General features: G+C 34.3%; 1 protein-coding gene across 2 annotated transcripts in view; it reads right to left on the reverse strand.

Annotated features, from left to right (window-relative positions):
• The window catches only part of Phip (pleckstrin homology domain interacting protein), a 119631-nt gene that overhangs the window by 27111 nt on the left and 73345 nt on the right, over positions 1-19175 (reverse strand). For both annotated transcript variants that reach the window (XM_050125019.1, XM_050125010.1), the window contains exons 21-29: positions 16672-16812; positions 12165-12241; positions 9202-9433; positions 7394-7513; positions 4729-4836; positions 4170-4294; positions 3961-4043; positions 1072-1183; positions 851-912 (exon numbers count right to left, since the gene is read on the reverse strand). In XM_050125019.1, coding sequence (XP_049980976.1) covers positions 851-912; positions 1072-1183; positions 3961-4043; positions 4170-4294; positions 4729-4836; positions 7394-7513; positions 9202-9433; positions 12165-12241; positions 16672-16812 — 1060 coding nt within the window. The remainder of the gene's footprint in view (positions 1-850; positions 913-1071; positions 1184-3960; positions 4044-4169; positions 4295-4728; positions 4837-7393; positions 7514-9201; positions 9434-12164; positions 12242-16671; positions 16813-19175) is intronic.

Consider the following 19175-nt stretch of genomic DNA (forward strand, 5'->3'; position numbering starts at 1 on the left):
CTGTTTTGTTATATGTAATTTTACTATGTTAAAGTTAAAGCCTTCCTTTTTGTTTAAAAGAAAAAGAGAAATGGTATAGAAGGTTCTTTCTGCTCATGTGTTGGTTTGATTGGTTAATGAATAAAGAAACTACTTTGGGCCTGATAGGGCAGAACTTAGGTATGCAGAGAAGACAGAACTGAACGTTGGGAGGAAGAAAGCAGAGTCAGAGAGAAGCCATGGATGCTCTGCCTGAGATGGAAGCCAGTTAGAATCTCGAGCAAGCCACTGCCATGTGGCAATACACAGAATAATGGAGATGGGTCAAACTAATATGTAAGAGTTAGCCAAGAAGAAGTTAGAGCTAATGGCCAACCAGTGTTTTAATTAATACAGTTTCTGTGTGGTTATTACAGGTGTAAGCTAGCCAGGAGGCTGGGACAAACAAGCAGGCCCTCCTCTTACAATATTCATTGTTGAACCCTATCTAATTTTATAGCTAATAACAGGTTTATAATGAATACTTATGTGGAATATTATATATGTTAGTCACAATAACCTTAAATGGTATCAAGGTTTTTTTTTTTTTTGAGTAAAGTTCTTGCTATGCAGCCCTCACTAGGCCTCAATACATGGATGGGGTGATCCTTCTGCCTTTGCCTCTTGAATGTAGGGATTCACCTCCAACAAAAACAGACAAAAAACCCCTCTAGGGCTGAAGAGATGGCTCAGAGGGCACAAGTGCCTTCTATGAAACCTGACAGTCTAAGTACAATCCTTGGCACCAAAGGCAGGAGAGAACCAACTTCTACAAGTTATTCCCTGATTCTAATTCCACAAGGTATAAGCAACAGACCTAACATACACCTACCATTGTTAGGTATTAGTTCCATATCCCAAGGACTCATCTTTTCTGTATCTCCATTGTCCCAGCTTTAAGAAAGCAAAATTATTCCATTAAAAAGTCTAGAAATTAAAATCACATTAAACAAATAATTTCAGTATTAAAAGAGGTATTTTCACTCCTTTACTGATAGATGAGAAAAATACCCAAACCTGGTCTGATTGAAAATACAACCAATATTTTCTTACCAAACATTGTAACACTGAAACAAACTATCAGGGTACTCAGGTTGAAGAGGCTCTTGGCTTTCAATTGTTCCAAACCACCAGGCATCATCTATGACTGATCTAAAGCGGTCACCTGAAAAACAAAAGCCCTATATGTCTTATCACATTGGCATGTACTGCTGGCTTTGGTTAAATATCTTTTCCTAAAGTATAATTCTCTAAGGTTCTTAAACTAAATGATTTCACAAGACAGAAGATCTATATATTCCAATAGTAAGCCAAGAATATAAGCACACATAGCAAAAATGTGGTTAACACCTTTTCTTAGGTATCAGTAGTAATGAAGCTTTTCATCTTAATCATTTTTTTTTTTTTGCGAACGCAAAAAAAGTAACCATTAGAACTATGTTTCATATTTATACTTTGGATTACTTCTGGTTAAAAATATTTACAAGCTTGATTTTTAATTTTTTTAAGTATTATTTTCCCCCAAATAACCAAGACTTTAGATTAAAGCAAAACCATAACAAACTCAGCACTCCCTCCATCTCTATCATCCTTACACTGCACCACACACTCATTCTCCCTTACTTTTCTAAAAAAAAAAAACAACAGAAAGAAACAAAAGTGAAAACTGTCCACCCTTGTAGGAAAAGAAAGCAATGCCTTTTGTCTATTTCCTTATGCAACTGCTATGGTTATAATACTAAAATTGCTTGTAATAAAAAACTTTAATACAAGGAAGGGTCACTGTTCTTAATGTCAATCCTTTCAGCTTCTTGTTGTCATATGAAAACTACAAGGCACTCTTTCTTTTGTGTAGTGTTTTTCTCTTTGGTGGTCGTCATAGTATTGAGTTTTTTCCTTTGAGCATAGGCAAAAGCCTAAAAGATATGGATTCAAATAAAAAATTCATATAACTGAACATATTAATTGTTTTTTAACTGCTTTCATATACTCAATAGTAAGTGTATTATCTATGTTCAAACAGTTTTAAGTGTCTCCAACTACAGTGCTTTTTCATTTTTAGTACACAATTAGAAATAATGAATTAAGTTGCAACTAATTGGTCAGTTACTATTTTCAAGGAAGGTGTTTTCTCATGTTTTACAAAAAAATTGAGTTAAAGATTTGTGTAAACATACACAAAATAGTTAAAATCAGAAAATTATTGTAAAGGATCTTTTAAACTAGAATTCTTTACGAATTACGATGAAAATATTTACAACCTATTATAATCTATTCAATTTTGACTTGGAGAGTTAGATCCAAATTTAGATTCAAGCATGATGCACTAAGTCTATCACTGTTCCTCAAATATGTATTAGGGATAGTGAACTTAAAGAGAAGTTATTTAAAAAAAAATTAGGACTAAGATCATTATTTAAATCTATGAAAACATACAAAAATATGAACTCAATAGACCAATGTCTTAGAACTCTATCCCAAGACTGACAAGCTTTGCTACATGAAGAATCAGATACTGTGTGTGAATCTAACCACAACAGGACTACTGGGTTAACAATAAGTACCAAAGTCAACCATGAAATATTCTTGTTGATCTTAAGTGGCAGAAGATACTTGTCATGTTAAAAGTAAAAAACCATTGAGTACTGACTATGGAAAACATAATAATCTATGAATTAAAAATATTAAAAGATCTAAATAAAAATGCTCTGATGTTTATTCATTTAAAATATCTTATTTACACCACCAGCTTATGACACAATATTATTTTATTTCAACACAACTGTATATAAAAGAAATGTGGGTTCCATTGATCCTAGAATAGTTTTATCTTTGACCATAATTACTGTTTGCAATTATTCAAATAAGATTACAATACTTCTTCCAATTCCTTTATTTTCCTCAAATAACTTTAACCGCTTCAATGTTCTCATTGTTTTCAACTTTTCTATGTTTCTTTATATATTTAAAGTATCTTTCTATAACACAAGTTGTACAAAGCACTTTTCAACATAGTTTCCTACAACTTTTTTTTTTTTTTTTTTTTTTTGGATAATGTGACTTCAACTCTTTTCTGAAGATTTCCTTCTTGGTGATAATGTCCTTCAGGGTTTCTATTTCCTAGAGACTGCCTTACATTTTACCTGTGCTAGACTTTGGTTTATTTAATAGGTTGTCACAGTTTTCTTCTGATTTACTTCTTTCCCCTCTTTCAGGGTTTTACTCTTGCAGTTAAGCAAACAAAATCTCACTTTCACTATGGAAATGTGATACATATGTGTTATTACAATTTTTTTTCTCATGTTCCTGTTTGCTTCCTTAGCCCAGTTATAAATAAACTTTAGCAGATCAATCATGGAAAACAATATGCCAATGTCTTCCAAAAGTACCCGAAAAAAAAAAATAGATTGATACACCAACTGATGCAATTTGTTAAGCGATGCCATATATGCATCTGCTAAAATATCCTCTAAGAGATCAAATAGGGGACTTGTTTGAAACAAAGAACTAGTCAAGGAATAACATTCCCATTCGTATGATTTAAAATAGCTTATAAGGCTCACAATCTATGATGTTACAATTTCAAACAGCTATGAATAATCAAATGAGTTTAATGTTTGTCCAAGCTCAAAATTTTTAACTCATGATATTATATCATCTTTTTCCTCATTTTTATTATTAATATGATTGGATAAATATTTAAGTCAATATATAAAACAACTTAAAAAATTTTGTAACAGTTAACCAAAAGGAATGGAAAATGTTTCATTTTCAAATTTAAACATCAACAAAAGCATTTCATTCTCAAAACTTAAAAATGGTATTTTACTATTTTGACATTAAACTTATAAAAAAGGCTCTAATTTTGAAAATTAGTAAATTATTTATAAAGGAAAGGGGAGGATATGCAGAACATCTGTGGCTTCTAAATCAATTACCCACCTATATTCCACCGCCTATATTTTGCGTCATCAAATTGTTGTCTCAAGACTAGGAAATCTATAACGTCAGGCATATCATGGTATCTATTACAAATAGAAACAGATTGATTAGGTCACACACCTAAAAATATCTAAGGTATGTTCAAATTTATTTCAATCTTGAAAAATATTCCAATACTATCAAAGCACTGCCTTGGTATCATTCCTTACTTCATGGTGAAAGATCCACCGGTCAGTTTACCAGTATCAGGATCTAGAAAAGCAAGTTTAAGGCAGCAAAGGGTAGGCAATCCCACTTCATACTTTATACCAACGATCTTCATCAGTTCTTGTTCCTACAATACAGAAAACAAGAATTATCTCTGTAGAATAAAGTGTGTACTTGTGTAGGCCAGAGGTGGATGCCTGTTTTTTTTTTTTTTTTTTTTTTTAAACACTATCTGTCTTTATTAACTGAGACAGGAGTGTCTTTTTGATTCTGTAACTTGCCAGGCTGGCTACAGTTTGACCAGCTTGCCCGAGTCCCTGTCTGTGCCTCCCAAGTGCTGAACTAAAAGGACTGGAAGGGCACAAATGACAGGCACCACCCAGCGACATTTCAGGGTGCCAAGGATCTGCTCTGGGCCTCCCACATTAATGTAAGCACAATTTCCACTACACTGTTTCTCCAGCACCATACAGTTTCTTACAGTCAAAAAGAGTAAACCAGACAACTTCCTTCATAATTCAAAAAGCATCTTTTGCATTAAGAAATATGCCAATATCATACCCTTAGTTCCATTTTATGCCATGGTTGTTTTTTAGGATTGATACTATAAATTTTATTTTTCCGGGCCATTTCAATATATGCTTCATGTCCTTGTCTGAAATAATAAACCTAAAATAAAAAAATAAATAAAAATAAAAAATAACGGTGTAAGACAACACTAACATTGAAGAGAAAATCTAATTTAGACATTACATACAAATTCTAATACTGAACTTTTAAACGTTAGTTCTCAAGCTGTCTAAAGACACTTAAACAAAACTGAAGCACTATAATTACCAACTCCTTTGAGTATATACCCAGAAAAAAAGATGTGCAGCTCTTTTATTACTTTATTGTTTTATTTTTGGAATCAAAATAAGTTAATCCATGTAGTATGAGAAAGTTATTTATGACCAGGGTTTTTAAGCTATGGTCACATTCTTTTGTTTCTACTTTTATATCACGTGTTTGTACATATGTAGAAAACTTTGAAACCAAACATTTTGTATTCTCATATATATGTGCGTGAAAAGAGATTATAATATTTATATATTTAAAATAGTTAATGTATATGTAAATACATTTGTCTAGTTTGATCCTTCATGTGTACGATGTACGTGTGTCTCTATTTCAAGATGAAACTTTAGTGACTCCTAGCAGTTGTCCTGCAGAACAGGTATTTCAACAGTCTGCCACTACATCATTTTCTCATTTTTACAAATAAAAACACTTGCTTAAAGTTTTATGTTTTAAAATTTGTAAGTTTTGGCTGTATGTATGTGTACCTTCTGCATGCCTACCAGTGTCTGCAGAGGTCAGAAAAGGGTATCAGATTTTCTGGGACTAGTGGAATAGAAAGTTTTGAGCTGCTATGTGGGTGCTGGGAATTGAAGCTGGGTTCTCTGCAAGAGCAACAAGCGTTTTTATTTGCTGAGCCAACTCATCAAGCCAGAAAAGTTTATTTAAAATCAATAATATTTTATATAGCAATTATCCTACATAATTTCATCCTATTTTTCACTGTTCCTGCTGCTTGGAATTCATTAAAGGTTAAGTAGTGTTAAGACGCTGATTCCACAATTCAGATGAGGGTGATGAAGGTTCAAGCACACACAACTGAAAAGATGATCTGATTAGAAAACAGTGTGACCATCCTAAAACTGTGGCCATGTCATTTTAAGGCTACATGATTTGTTAGTAAGTATCACTGCTACACTATGGGCCTAAATCCTCACAGCTTCAAACCAGACCAATGACTCACTGCAATGAACATTTGCAAGTAAACCTGCATAGACAAAAGTGTGTTATCCTGTAATACTCCACAGCTTACAAAACACAAGCAAGTCTGCCCATATAACCTTACAAAGATTCTCCACACTGCATTCAAGGAAAATCTCAACTCTCTAGGGTGTACTCGCTATCATTTTCTTTTGGGCAAACACCTGATCACTTGCCACACATTCTTCGGACTTACTTAACTCTGTAGCTCCTAAGTCATCTCCAAATATTTTCTTCCCATCACCTCTACTCCCACTTTACTCGCTAACTCCTGCTGTTTGAGATGTCTGAAGGCACTAGAAAAATACCTCATGTTCCTGCTACCTCTGTGAGAAGACAATGAGCCACATGGACGCTGCCAAAGGCACATCCCAACTGTCTCTGAGACTCATGGAGGGTGGGGACAGCCATTTATTTTCATTCAAAAATTGTTAGTTTCTACTTTATAAAAATATTAATTACTGTGCTTTAAAAAAATGAAGCCTCTATTTTAAGTATTATTACAATTAGTCTGTTGGATACTAGATATCATCTCTTCAATCTGTATATAAAATAAGGAGATACTGTTCTGAGAAATTCTGATATAGTCTTAATCTCAAATTCTTAACTACAGTTTAAAGGGGTTTCTTAGAGACCTTAAGAAAAGATAACTTGTCAATATGAGTGAATGAAATTTTTGATATAAAATTGAATGAAAACAAAATACTAAATCTTTTCCATACATTTAATTCTAAATTAAGAAAAATAAATGCATTTTCACTTAAGAATATAGATGGAGGAAACCTCAAAAGGCCCTACGTATAGATGAAGAGCTACAGGCAATTAATAACTGCTTGAAGAGGGAGAATCGGTTTTCTACAGGGGCAAGTCCCTTGGAAGTAATAAGTCCTAAACAAATGCACATATTTAACACTAAATGGACCCAGCTGACCACATTTACATATAAGGAGTGTGTGTGTATGTGTGTATACATACACGCAAAAATAAAAAGGCCATGAATTTGAAAGGGTAAGACACAGGAGCTGGGAGAGGATCAGAAATGATATAAATATAGTACTCATATAAACATCTCAGAAAAACATTTAAAAAAAACTTGTAATAGTAGTAATAAACCTTAAAACAAAAGAAGTAAGAAATAATAATCAAATCCCTTCATCAAAATATGTCAGTTTTAAACATGGCAGCAAAGTTTCTGTTCTTTCATAATATTTAAATTATCATGTATTTATACGAGTCCTGATGAATACTACTGCTACATCTTTGGTTGTATTTTTCCAATACTGGAATGAGATGCTTTTTTTAGGAACCTACTGCAATCTTCTGGAAGTATGATTCAAAATTAAAAAAGATACTGAAGTTACTACGTAAAAAAACTTAAATAATTTTTAAAATTAAAGTTTAGTGGTACCTCATCACCCATTTGTGGCACAAATGGACATCTTCGAGGAAGTGTATCTGTAATCCATGTCGAAGGCAACCATTCTTCTAATGTAAGACCATTCTCAGTTAGTTCTCCTACAGCCAATCTCTGAAAAAAGTATGGAACAGCATTAGTAATATCTTAAAATACAAGGAAATGACCTCTGTACAAAGATTTTAGTCTCAAGCATTAAAGCCTTATTCTAGAAAAGCAGCAGACCTGGCAATGGTTATTTAACTTCTCCGTGTCACTGATGGAGCGCTGGAGAAAAAGCAAAAGGCACAACCTTCACAAAACTCTCTAAAAACATCCTTATAGATACCAAACTATAAACTCTTGAGGTTTCTTCCCCTTTCAAATAAGTTATCTTATAAACATTACATACAGCAAATTAAAATATGTTCAACAGTCTGAAAAACTCGGCTTTAGTGTGATAGTAGTAACCGAGTAAGATTAAGCAGCGTGAAGGATTCTGAAGGCTAGTAGTTGCTTTTATGACAGCTAATATTACTTCCATGAATTGGACATTACACTACTAAAAATAACCTAAGAATAGTCTCCTTAATATTCATTCATCCACTCGCATTTATTCCCTCTTACTTTGTCTTTGTCACTCACTCTTTAGACATGTAACCCAGGCTGGCTTCAAACCGTTATGTTAGTAGAGTCTGATCTTGAATTCTTAATTTTCCTTCCTTCCACTTCCTCCCTGCTGGGATACAGATGCACCCCCCAAGAAAAGTCTTCTCCCTTACTGAAAGTAGCCATTTTGTTCTTTTACTCACTTATGCTCTTCCCAACACACCACACACACACACACACACACACACACACACACACCTTTTCTGAAACGAGTACTGTCAAACCAGGTCTTTTACTTTTTAACTCCCATGGAATAAACAAAAACAGCAAAACAACCCTATGCCCCTGAGCAAAAGTTTAATTTTATTGGTCACCAACAAATGATCTAATGACAATAGCCTTTATAGTATTATATTACATGGATGAGAAATAAAAACCCACTGAAACCTAATATTATCTTTAAGTAGAGAAACTTTATGCGTTCTAAACTTTATTTTGTTGTGGTCTGTTTTTAACTGAATTAATTATGAACTAATATAAAATTAAGCTGTGTTCTACACCTACAGCTAAACCACCCTGAATGCGCTTGTTATCATACAAAAGAAGCAATACCAAGACAGCAAAGAACATCACTTATAGGAGGCACTCCTAGAATTACTTCACAATGTACATTTTCCTCTTATTCCTATTGACCGTATACGGCATTTTCAGTTTAATGCCTCAGGAGTGCTCTCACAGAGTGAACATGATGAAAAAGCAAAAGCCTTTGATAATTCCTCTGTGGGAGAGATGGCTTCACTGCAAATTGTAGGCACAAAAACTATTAAGAGCTGACCTATTTTAAAAAGATGACTGAATAAATAAGGAGGAACAGCAAGTGAGCTATGGTTAAAAAGTACAATCTACTGAGTATTTTATTAATCAAATTTTACCAAAACATAGCCACACATGTTTGTTTTGCATATCATATATGGCTACATTCAGTCTATAATGGGAGAATAGCTAGCCCCTTCTTTTAGGAAACATGACTACTTTATAGCATTGAAAGGTGCTATGCAAAGCAGCCAAAGCACAGAAGCAACCACTAGTTCTACTCAGCTCTGAATTTTTTCTATTATTTGTTAATAAACCTCAAAAATGTTTATGTTGGATGTTTCACATTTATGCTTTATTACCCCAGAAGAAAACATGAGACATAAAAAACTTAAATCAACCTTTTGTTTCCTTTCTTTGGGCTTTTTTTTCTTTGGTGATGTTGGTCCATCTTTTTCTTCATTTGCTTTTTTTCTTTCCTTTTTAATATGCTTTTGTTTCTGATTTTCAGATTCTTCTTCTTCATCTGAACTACTTTCTGCTTTCTTGGTTTTATGCTTAGGAACTTTCTTTGGCGGCTGCAAATTAATTCCAGCATCTGCTGTCCAATCAGAATAATCACTGGAGTAGTCACTAGAAGGAAAGGAGAAACTTTTAAAATCACACAGGGTATAGTTTGAAGACCATTTTCTAAAGGAAAAAATATGAAAAGATAAAAAAGCATGAATAAACTAAAATTATTTCATTTTGATCAACTCCCCATTACCTTCATTATCTAAAACCAAATCTTATAACTTTCATGGAAAAATAAATTTAAAACCTTTTATAATTTTAAGAAGCATACTGCTGTGCATATATATANTGTGTGTGTATATGGTATACAAAAAATATGGAATGGAGTATCATCTTTTTCAGTTCAAACAGAAGTAGAACAGGCTCTGGAAAACCAGCATGCACATACCATAGTAAGCAAACACAAAGATTTCTTTTATGAGGGGATCTTGGAATTCCTTTCAAAAAGGTCTTTGAAGTGCTTTGGGATTGAAGCCTTATAAACACTCTACCACTGAACTAACTACTATGAAATTCTTTTTTACTTTTAAGATGGGGTGCCTCAATATGTCTGGCTGTTTTATAACTCATATGATGGAGGAAGGTCATTGGTTAATTAATAAAGAAACTGCTTGGCCCTCATAGGTTAGAACATAGGTGGGTGGAGTAAACAAAACAGAATGCTGGGAGGAAGACGAGGTGAGGTAAGACGCCTTAGACAGATGCCATGCCGCTGCTCCTCTCCAGGGCAGACGTGATGAAGCTCAGACCCAGGATGGACATAGGCTAGAATCTTCCTGGTAAGTGCACCTTGGGATGCTACATACATTAATAGAAATGGGCCAAGCAGTGTTTATATGAATACAGTTTGTGTGTTGTTATTTCGGGTAACGCAGCCCACAGCTCCTTCAACACTCATAGAAACCTACCAGCCTCTGCCTCCAGAGTACTGGACTTAATTAAAGGCATGCGTTAGCATGCCTGGCTTAAGGACGAAGTTCAAATTCTTATACTAGGCAGAGACAGAACTGGTACCTAAAAAGTATGTCTACACAATAGGAAAGCTAAATGCATAAACATTACTAAGCATGTAAAACAAAGTTAATTTCAAGGTAGTAGTATGGCTTGGTAATAAAATGTATTTTTTCTCCATCTCTAAGAGTACAGTAACATATGCAGTGAATACTATTTTATCTACTTCCAATATGGAGAAGCATACAGGATGAACTCTTACATGACACCGCCAATCATATTTGCCATTACCTTTACAGCTTACCTTTATAGATATACTAGTCCTGACATGACACCCTACACATATCTAGCTATATTATCTTGTTTACTTTTAATACATTATATTTCCTTAATTTGAATAGGTTTATAATCATAAATGTCATAAAGAGATATGAGTTAGATTATGCCAAAAATATAATCAAATTACATTAAACCACTAGCTTCATGTGATGTATGATCTTAAAGCTCCAATATTAACCAGTAATCTAACAGCTGATGTCAGCCAGTAGCTTTATTCCACCAAGGCCTTTTCCCTGGTTTAAATCATCTTTTCATTTACCTGACTTTTGTTAAAGTGCCAATATTAACCAGTAATCTAACAGCAGATGTTAGCCAATAGCTTTACTCCATCAAGGCTTTTTCCCTGGTTTAAATCCTCTTTTCATTTACCTGACTCTTTATTAAGAGCAATTATTCCAGATGAAAAGCAAAGAAATAAAAAGTACTTTCATTACAATTTGACTTTTAAAAGATTTTGTTGTTGGATTTTTCTGGTACCTCCCTATTTACTTCTGGTTGGCCTGGACTTCACTATATATGCCATATGCCACCATGGCATGGCCTTTAAAATGAATTTTAAAGAATCTAAATAATACTTTTTAACACTCTCTTCTAGTATGGGTTCTCTTCAACTTATGAGCATCAGCTGCTGGTCATTGGAATATTCAGTTCTTAGAAGATCTGATGCCAACACAAATATGAACCTCATAAGCCATGTTTTTTATAACGAAGATCCTCAACTGCTACCACCACCAGTGCTCCTTCAGTGTAAGAATTATTAAATTCTAGTTAAAAATACACTATTTCTAGTGCTGAACCAAAAGAATGCAAACTTGTTTTTCCTGCACTCCTTCAAAAACAGAAAACTAATTAAGAATCACCACTAAAGGACAGGAAAGCCTTTGATCCTAAAACTTATTAGAATCTTGTAGAAATTTTAGAGCCTCCACTTAATGTTTCCTTTGGAAGTCTATTTTAGGAACCGCTAAAGCAGGAAAAAAAAATATAATGAACAACTAATAATTTCCTCCCCCAAGGGTATATTATCATAGACTATTAAAAACTTATAATGCAGCTAAAGCTATTAGGCCTCTAAAAATGTGAAATTCCACAAGTAGTTGAAGGATAAATTGCTTGCATGATCAAAATAGGACAGCAGTAGAAAGATATAGCTTCTTTTCAGTGCTGTAGAAAAAAATAGTAATGTCCCATAAATACATCCATATAAGAGCTAAGTCAATAGGAGGCGCTCTTTACTTTTATAATCTGATGTTTACTCCTCAAAATCAGTAGTAAAGCTAATTTATAATTTTGTATGATAAATAATTCATTCAGAAATACAATAAAAAGTAGGCAGATGACTTAAAAATACCACTTTACAAATCTACTTGCAAGTTTTCTATAAAGACAACCTAAAGTAAAAGAATACCTAAAATAAAAGACCCTTCCAAATAACTTTGTATCCAAGATTTGGAAGGGCAGAAGTAGAGCAGTTGGAAACGTAAAACTCCCCTCACTATACCTGGAACTGCCATCACTGTGCCATGCTCTCTCCTCTTCTTCAGATGTCCCACCACTGACAGCAACCACTTCACCTTCCTGAAAGAGGGAGCACAGACTTCCTAAGATAATGCCCAAGAGCAAAAGGATATCTGAAACCTGACTTGGTAAATAGAAAAACACAACTTTTGTACTTTTATTCAAAAAAAGTTTAAATAAATGTTCATAAGAGTACTCTATTAATAGCAGATTCAGAACACCTTTCGGGTAATTGCCAGATTTCATTTTTAATTTATTTTTCAGAACTGAGAATTGAATACAGGGTATGGACACAGCAGGTCAGGTCTTTAGCTGCATCTATATGTAGCCTTGTAATTCTCTTTCATGTTTCCCAAGTGCTAGAATTACAGATTTATAGTTAACAGTTGAAACTTATTTATACTTCTTAAACCTTTTAAAAGCTGTTTTACCATTTTAGAATCTTAAAATTAGTTAATTTATATTTTACTTATTAAGACAACTTTACAAAACAGGTATTCCATCTCTAGACTTATTTTATCCAATGAGAGATTATTACAAGAAAAAACAGACAGAAACTGCTTCTCCTCTTAGTGACTATATTACAAGTTCAGAGAATACCATGCAAAAGCTATATTATATCTTTTGTTGTAATTCTTATGAATCTTCTTCATACAAAAAAGCTCCAATAGTAACAGCTCCCAGAGTTACGGAACTGCTGTAAGTGCTTTGTGTTTGTCATCTTATATTTAGACTTAACAAGGATTAGAAATAATAGTTGATCTCAATACAAGAAGCAAAAGTTTAAGTCACAGAAGTTTGTTTGAGGCAGCACAACTATTAGAAAAAAAAAAGCTTCATTTGAATCTATGTCATCGTTGTCTGAAGCCTAAACAATTTTCAACAAGAATGATTCAGTCTTAATACCTGCTGGGTACATCCAAACCAGTCCAAAAAGAGAGTATTCTTTATAATTTAAATAAAATAATCTTTAAAAAATTATTTATTTTTACATGATACATATATTTTTATTTTTTTTAAATGTCTGTGTCATTTTTGCATTTGCACCACAAGTGTGCTTGCTGCTTGGACACCAGAGGGATGGTTAGTACCATGGAATTAACTGGAATTACAGACAGTTGTAGAGTTCCATGTGAGTGCTGGGACCTGAACCCAAGTTCTTTAGAAAAGGAATAAGTGCTTTTAATTGCTGAGACAATTTTCTAGTAACAGAATACTTTATTTTTTAAATTTTTAATTAAAATATGATCGTATCATTTCACCCTTCTCGACCCTCAGCTCTCTCTCTCACTGGCCTTTTTCTTTATTAGTTTATTTATTTACATATTTATTAGAAATAAACACACAAATCCAACCTGGTGAATCTGTTTACTGCTGCTTGTGTATTTTTTTATTTTCTAAAGGAAAAAGAATTCCGATTTTGGTGTTTTAGTGTAGACGGTGAAGTATATAACTATTCAAGTGTTTAGGAAAACTAACTGAATCTATAAACAAATTATAGTTGTTTTTGTATTTCATGTTATTTCATGAAATAAAAGATATAGAATTATTGTTTCTAAATTCAAAACAATAAAAGACAAAATATTTCAACCAAAAAGGTTAGGCTTCTTTCCACTAAAAATTATTTTCTATTAACATATTTCAGTTTTTCTAAAAAAATTTATTTAACAGCTTTAAAAGGATGCTAAACTTAACTGAAATTTTCATGCCACTTATGTAACGGTCAAAATATCCAAGTTCCTAATAAATTGAATAGTAAAAGTACTTCATAAAATTTTGTATTTAAAAGACTATTATAACAGACAAGATCACTTGACAAAATTTGGGAGCATAGGAGCATGGGGGCAGGGGGTAGAAGGAAGAGGAGAATGGGGAGAGGAGGGGAGAAGAGGAGGGTTGGGGAGAACTTGAGGGAATAGGATGGTTGAGATGAAGGAAGGACAGAAATGAGAGCAAGAAAAGAGATATCTTGATTGAGGGAGCCATTATGGGGTTAGCAAGAAACCTGGCTCTAGAAAAATTCCCAGGAATCCACCAGGATGACCCCAGCTAGGACCCTAAGCAGTAGAGGAGAGGGTACCTGAACTGGCCTTGCCCTGTAGTCAGACTGATGATTATCTTAAATATCAACATAGAACCTTCATCCCAACAATAGATGAAAACAGAGGCAGAGACCCACATCGGAGCACTGGACTTGAGCTCCCAAGGTCCAGTTGAAGAGTGGATGGAGTGAGAGAGTATGAACAAAGAAGTCAAGACCATGAAGAGTTCACCCACTGAGATAGTTTGCATTAGCTACTTAGAGCTCACCAACTCTAACTGGACTGGGAGTGAACGAACATGGGATCAAACTAGTCCCTGTGAATGTGGTTGACAGTTGGGGCAGACTGAGGGGCCACTGACAGTGGCACTATGATTTGTCTCTACTGCATGTACTGGCTTTTGGGGATCCTATTCTCTTTGGATGCATACCTTGCTCAACCTAGATGTAGTAGGGAGAGCCTTGGACTTTCCACAGGGCAGGGTGCCTTGCCCTATCTTAGTTTTGAACGGAGGTGGGGGGGGGGAGTGTGTAGAGGGAGTGGGAGGAGGGAATTTGGATTGGCATTTTTTTAAAGTAATAAAAAAATATTATAAATTGTCAAAAAATAAAGATCTTATAAAGCAAATGATTTGTCCATGTGTACTTTATATTCTTTGGTCTTCCCAAATAATCAACAGATGGACAAGGTAGCAAAGACCTATTCATGAGGCTGATATCACTGGGTTTAGGTTTGAGCAATACACTATTTCAATAAAAATCAAACCTTCCTCTGAATTTCTCATATCAGACTAAATTAACTTGTAGTTTTCTTGTTTTGCTAGAATAAGCACACCATTAAAACTATGTATACTAACATAATTTTTAGGTAATTATAACATTGTGTTAAGCACTGTGAGGCCACTGGTTACTCTTGGAAGAAAATGTGGACCTAGCAAAAAGCAACTATTCTAAGAAAACAAAAAGGCAGGGCTGTGGGAGACAGCGTAGTCTGACAACCACATGGAAAAGAAGAAATACCAGACAAAAGAGAAAATTTGCTTGCAAAGAAAAGTGACTAAACAGCTGATTTATTCTGGCTAATATGAGAAAACATTCTTTCCTTTTTTCAAGAATCTTTTTTATTAGTCAAAACCCTAGTCTATAAGAAAATAAAAAAGGTAAACCCTACTGGAAAAAGAAATCATAGAATTATTAACTGAAATTTTTCTTCTAACTTTTAATTCAAAAAAATGTTTTTAAGATAGAGTCTAAACACTTATCGCCAAAACAAGCCTCAAATTTCTGGATTCAAGTGCATCCTGCTTCAGTCTTCTAAGTGCTGGGCTGTAGAAATATAATTTCATTCTACCAGAGATTTGGAGACTAGCTTACACTGTTTATAGGGCTACCCCAGATACTCAAGGAAATTCTTAAATATGTTTAACACCAAGATACAACTTGGTTTTAAAATAGAATAACTATCATCATCTAGGGTATATACATCTCTCAAGACTAAAACAGTTAAGAAGTATGAAGGGAGGAGAAAAGGATTTAGATTGAAGTTCTGTATAAAATGACTGCTGTTTGCTGACTGACTTCACTTTTAAAAATGTACAAACAAACTGGACAATACCTGTAGAGAAATCTGTGCACAAGTAATAGTAAAGCTCTGAATGTTACTGAGGTTAAAAGTAATCAAAATGGTCAACTGCTTCCAATTACTACTTAAGTCACACTAAACCAGAGCATCATGGTAACAATTTCACAGTTCTGCTTTAACGTAAAGGGAACCTCATTTAATGATTAGTCACCATTTAATGTTACACAGATATAAAGTTTAAACATTTTGAATCTCAGAACCCTAAAGAATGTGGTGATTTGAAACAAAATAACTCCCATAGGAGTTCCACTTGTTGGAGAAAGTGTGTTACCATGAGGCAGGCTTTGAGGTCTCTTTTGCTCAAGCTTCCCTCAGCCAGATTGTCAGTAAATTTCCTCTTGCCTGCAAGATGTAGGACTCTCAGCTCCAGCACCATGTCTGCCTGCACACCACCTTGCTCCCCACCATGATGATAATGAGCTGAACTTCTGAACTCTAAGTGAACCACCCTAATGAAGTATTTTCCTTGTAAGAGTTGTGGTCACAGTGTCTCTTCACAGCAATAAAAACCCTACAGCAGGATTTTTATTAATTAGCATTTTGTACTTAACATAATCCTGAGGTATTCTAAAATTTTACCAGAGAGAACTAAGAATAACCCATATGGACTATTTGTTTTGCAAATTTGAGGCTGAATTTGTGGCATCTCTGGAAGTAGATCTTTAGTAAATAAAAGATATGGCTACTATGAAATCTAACATGCCATATAAAAATTACATTTATAATCAAAGAATGCAAATAATTAAAGTCATATTTGAAAAATAAGTACAAGTGATACAGATATTTGGGAATGTGCTAAGATCTTACATCTGAAGAACTAGTCCCATTTTCTATATCCTCCAAGGGCCTAGGCATTTCTTCCAGTGCAGATCTTGTACGGTAATTGTGTTGATTTGCTTGTTGCTTTTTAGAATCCCCAAGATCCATGAAATGTTCATGAGCATGATTCTGAAAAAAATAAAATTTACTCATGATAGGATTTAAGGGAATAGGTTTTCTTGTTTAACAGTCATATTATGGAAAATTCATACATATTTAAAATATCACTGATTCTCTAGAACCACTGCAGAGTTCTTACCTCTACCAACGCTCAGACCAAAGGAGTGATCCTGTCCATATGAATCCTCAGACGGCTACTATCTCTATAAAACCTCTGGCTACATCCTCAGACTACCTCTGAACTCCTGTTTCTTCTCACCTTACATTCCTCTCTCTCTGTCTAGTCATATCATTCCTGTTTCCAATTCCCCAGTGCTGGGATTAAAGGCATTTGACTCCCAAATACTGTGATTATTGGTGTGAACCACCACCACCTGGCTCTGATTCTCTTTTAGACTACATCAATAGCGTGTATCCCAGAGTGGCCTTGATCTCAGAGTTCCATCTACCTCTGCCTCCTGAGTGCTGAGATTAAAGGAGGGTGCCACCACTGCCTGGCCTCTATGGCTAACCAGTAGCTTAGCTCTGCATTCTGAACTTCAGGTAAGCTTTATTTATTAGATTACAAACAAGGTATCACTACACTTTAATCTGAGCATTTGAAAGGTAGAGCAAAGTGGAGCTCTATGAGTTCAAAGTCAGCCTTGGTTTTCCAGGGCAGCCAGGGCTATGTAGAGATCTTGTCTCATACCCTACCCCCACCAAAAACAAGTCACCTGTAGAAGAGCACATGAAAACAATCAAGAAAAAAATTGACAAAGTCAAACAGTGACAGATATATGCAAATAAAACATGTTCCTAGGAAAGTTAAAGCAACTTCACGAGTGAAAAGCAGAGCATCATGTCCATAAGCATTGACCCTGTCACAGAAAATCAGACACTATGAAAAAGAATCCACTAAAGGTCTTTAAAATAAAAAAAAAACTAATCATTTAATTAGTAATGGGGAAAGAGAATAGGTTGACCATACAGACTGAAATGTATGCTAGTGAGTGAGACTATGAAACAGGCTAATGACTACTCAAAGCTTCAAATAAAAAGAAACTTTACTGATTCATGAATGCCTGGAAAACACAATACTTGGAAGGATGGTTGGGACAAGAGGATCCAGAGCCGAAACTGCCTCAACAAAACAAAACACAAAAAAACAAAATCTATGAAACAAACAAACAAAACCCCACCCCAAACAATGTTTCAGAACTGAGTTGAACAAAATGAAAGAAAACTTACATTAGACACGTCATAGTCAAACATGAAAACACAAAAAGTAAAGCAAAGTACTAAGGATTACCCTAAAAACCAAGGAACTTAGGAGCTAGAGAGATGGCACAACTGAGAGCACTGGGGGCTCCTGCAGAAGACCACAGTATAGATGCCAGTACCCACACAGTGGGTGGCTCCTAACAATCTGTTAAAACTCCAATTCCAGGGGTTCTGTTGAATTCTTATAGCTTCCACTGGCAATGCATGATTGAAGTACACACACATACAAGCAGGCAACCATTCACAAAACAAATAAATCTTTGAAAGAAAAAAAATGAACCCAACATTAGACACTAAGAAGAGAATAGTAGAAAAACCTTATACAAAGTAACTCTGAATCTAAAATTATATCCTCACTGCTAAAAGTGAATCACCAAACACATCTGTTCTAAATGTTATAGAAATCTTAGAAAGCATGTAAAGGTATATAAAGGAAATAATGTTCTACTTTGTCAAACACTGTTAAATCCACTGTTAAGGATTTAATATAGCATTCTTTTCATTTGGCATAAAAACTTCTAACTACTCAAACTCCTGTCATTTAAAATTGCTATATTGTTACTGTCAAAAACATCATCCACAATTTGATATTTCTGGTAAGATAAATTCCAATTTAAAAAATCTAAGAAAAATATAAAAATCTAAGAAGAATACTGTTTTGTTTTTCATTGAGACAGGATCACACATTTTAAATGCCTCAGTGATCGATACAGTAAACAGAAAGCTGGCTATTAACTAACACTTTTTTTTTTTTTTGTCCTTCAACACAAAATGAAATCTACTTTCATCAGAGCATCAAATGATGATGCTTTGCCCAATGATGAGTCTGGCATAATGTTATTAAAGCAATATCAAAGAGCATCCCACAGGACAAGCATACATACTCTTTGTACTTTTCTCTTTTGACTGACCCTTAATCCTATAACCCGAACTGAAGAGTCCCACTATCTTCAGGTATGTGACCAATCCTGGAGGAGTAGGAAAACAAGTCTTCAGTTCTCACCAAATGGAGCCATTCTCAACCCTGGATTACAAAGGCTTTTTTGATTTTTTGCTAAATTTAAATTACATTTACTTATTTGTGTGTTTGTGTATATGTGGTGTCCATG

The sequence above is a fragment of the Alexandromys fortis genome, unplaced genomic scaffold, assembly GCF_014885135.2.
Source record: "Alexandromys fortis isolate MF-2015 unplaced genomic scaffold, M_Fortis_MF-2015_v1.1 scaffold_22, whole genome shotgun sequence".
Lineage (NCBI taxonomy): Eukaryota > Metazoa > Chordata > Mammalia > Rodentia > Cricetidae > Alexandromys > Alexandromys fortis.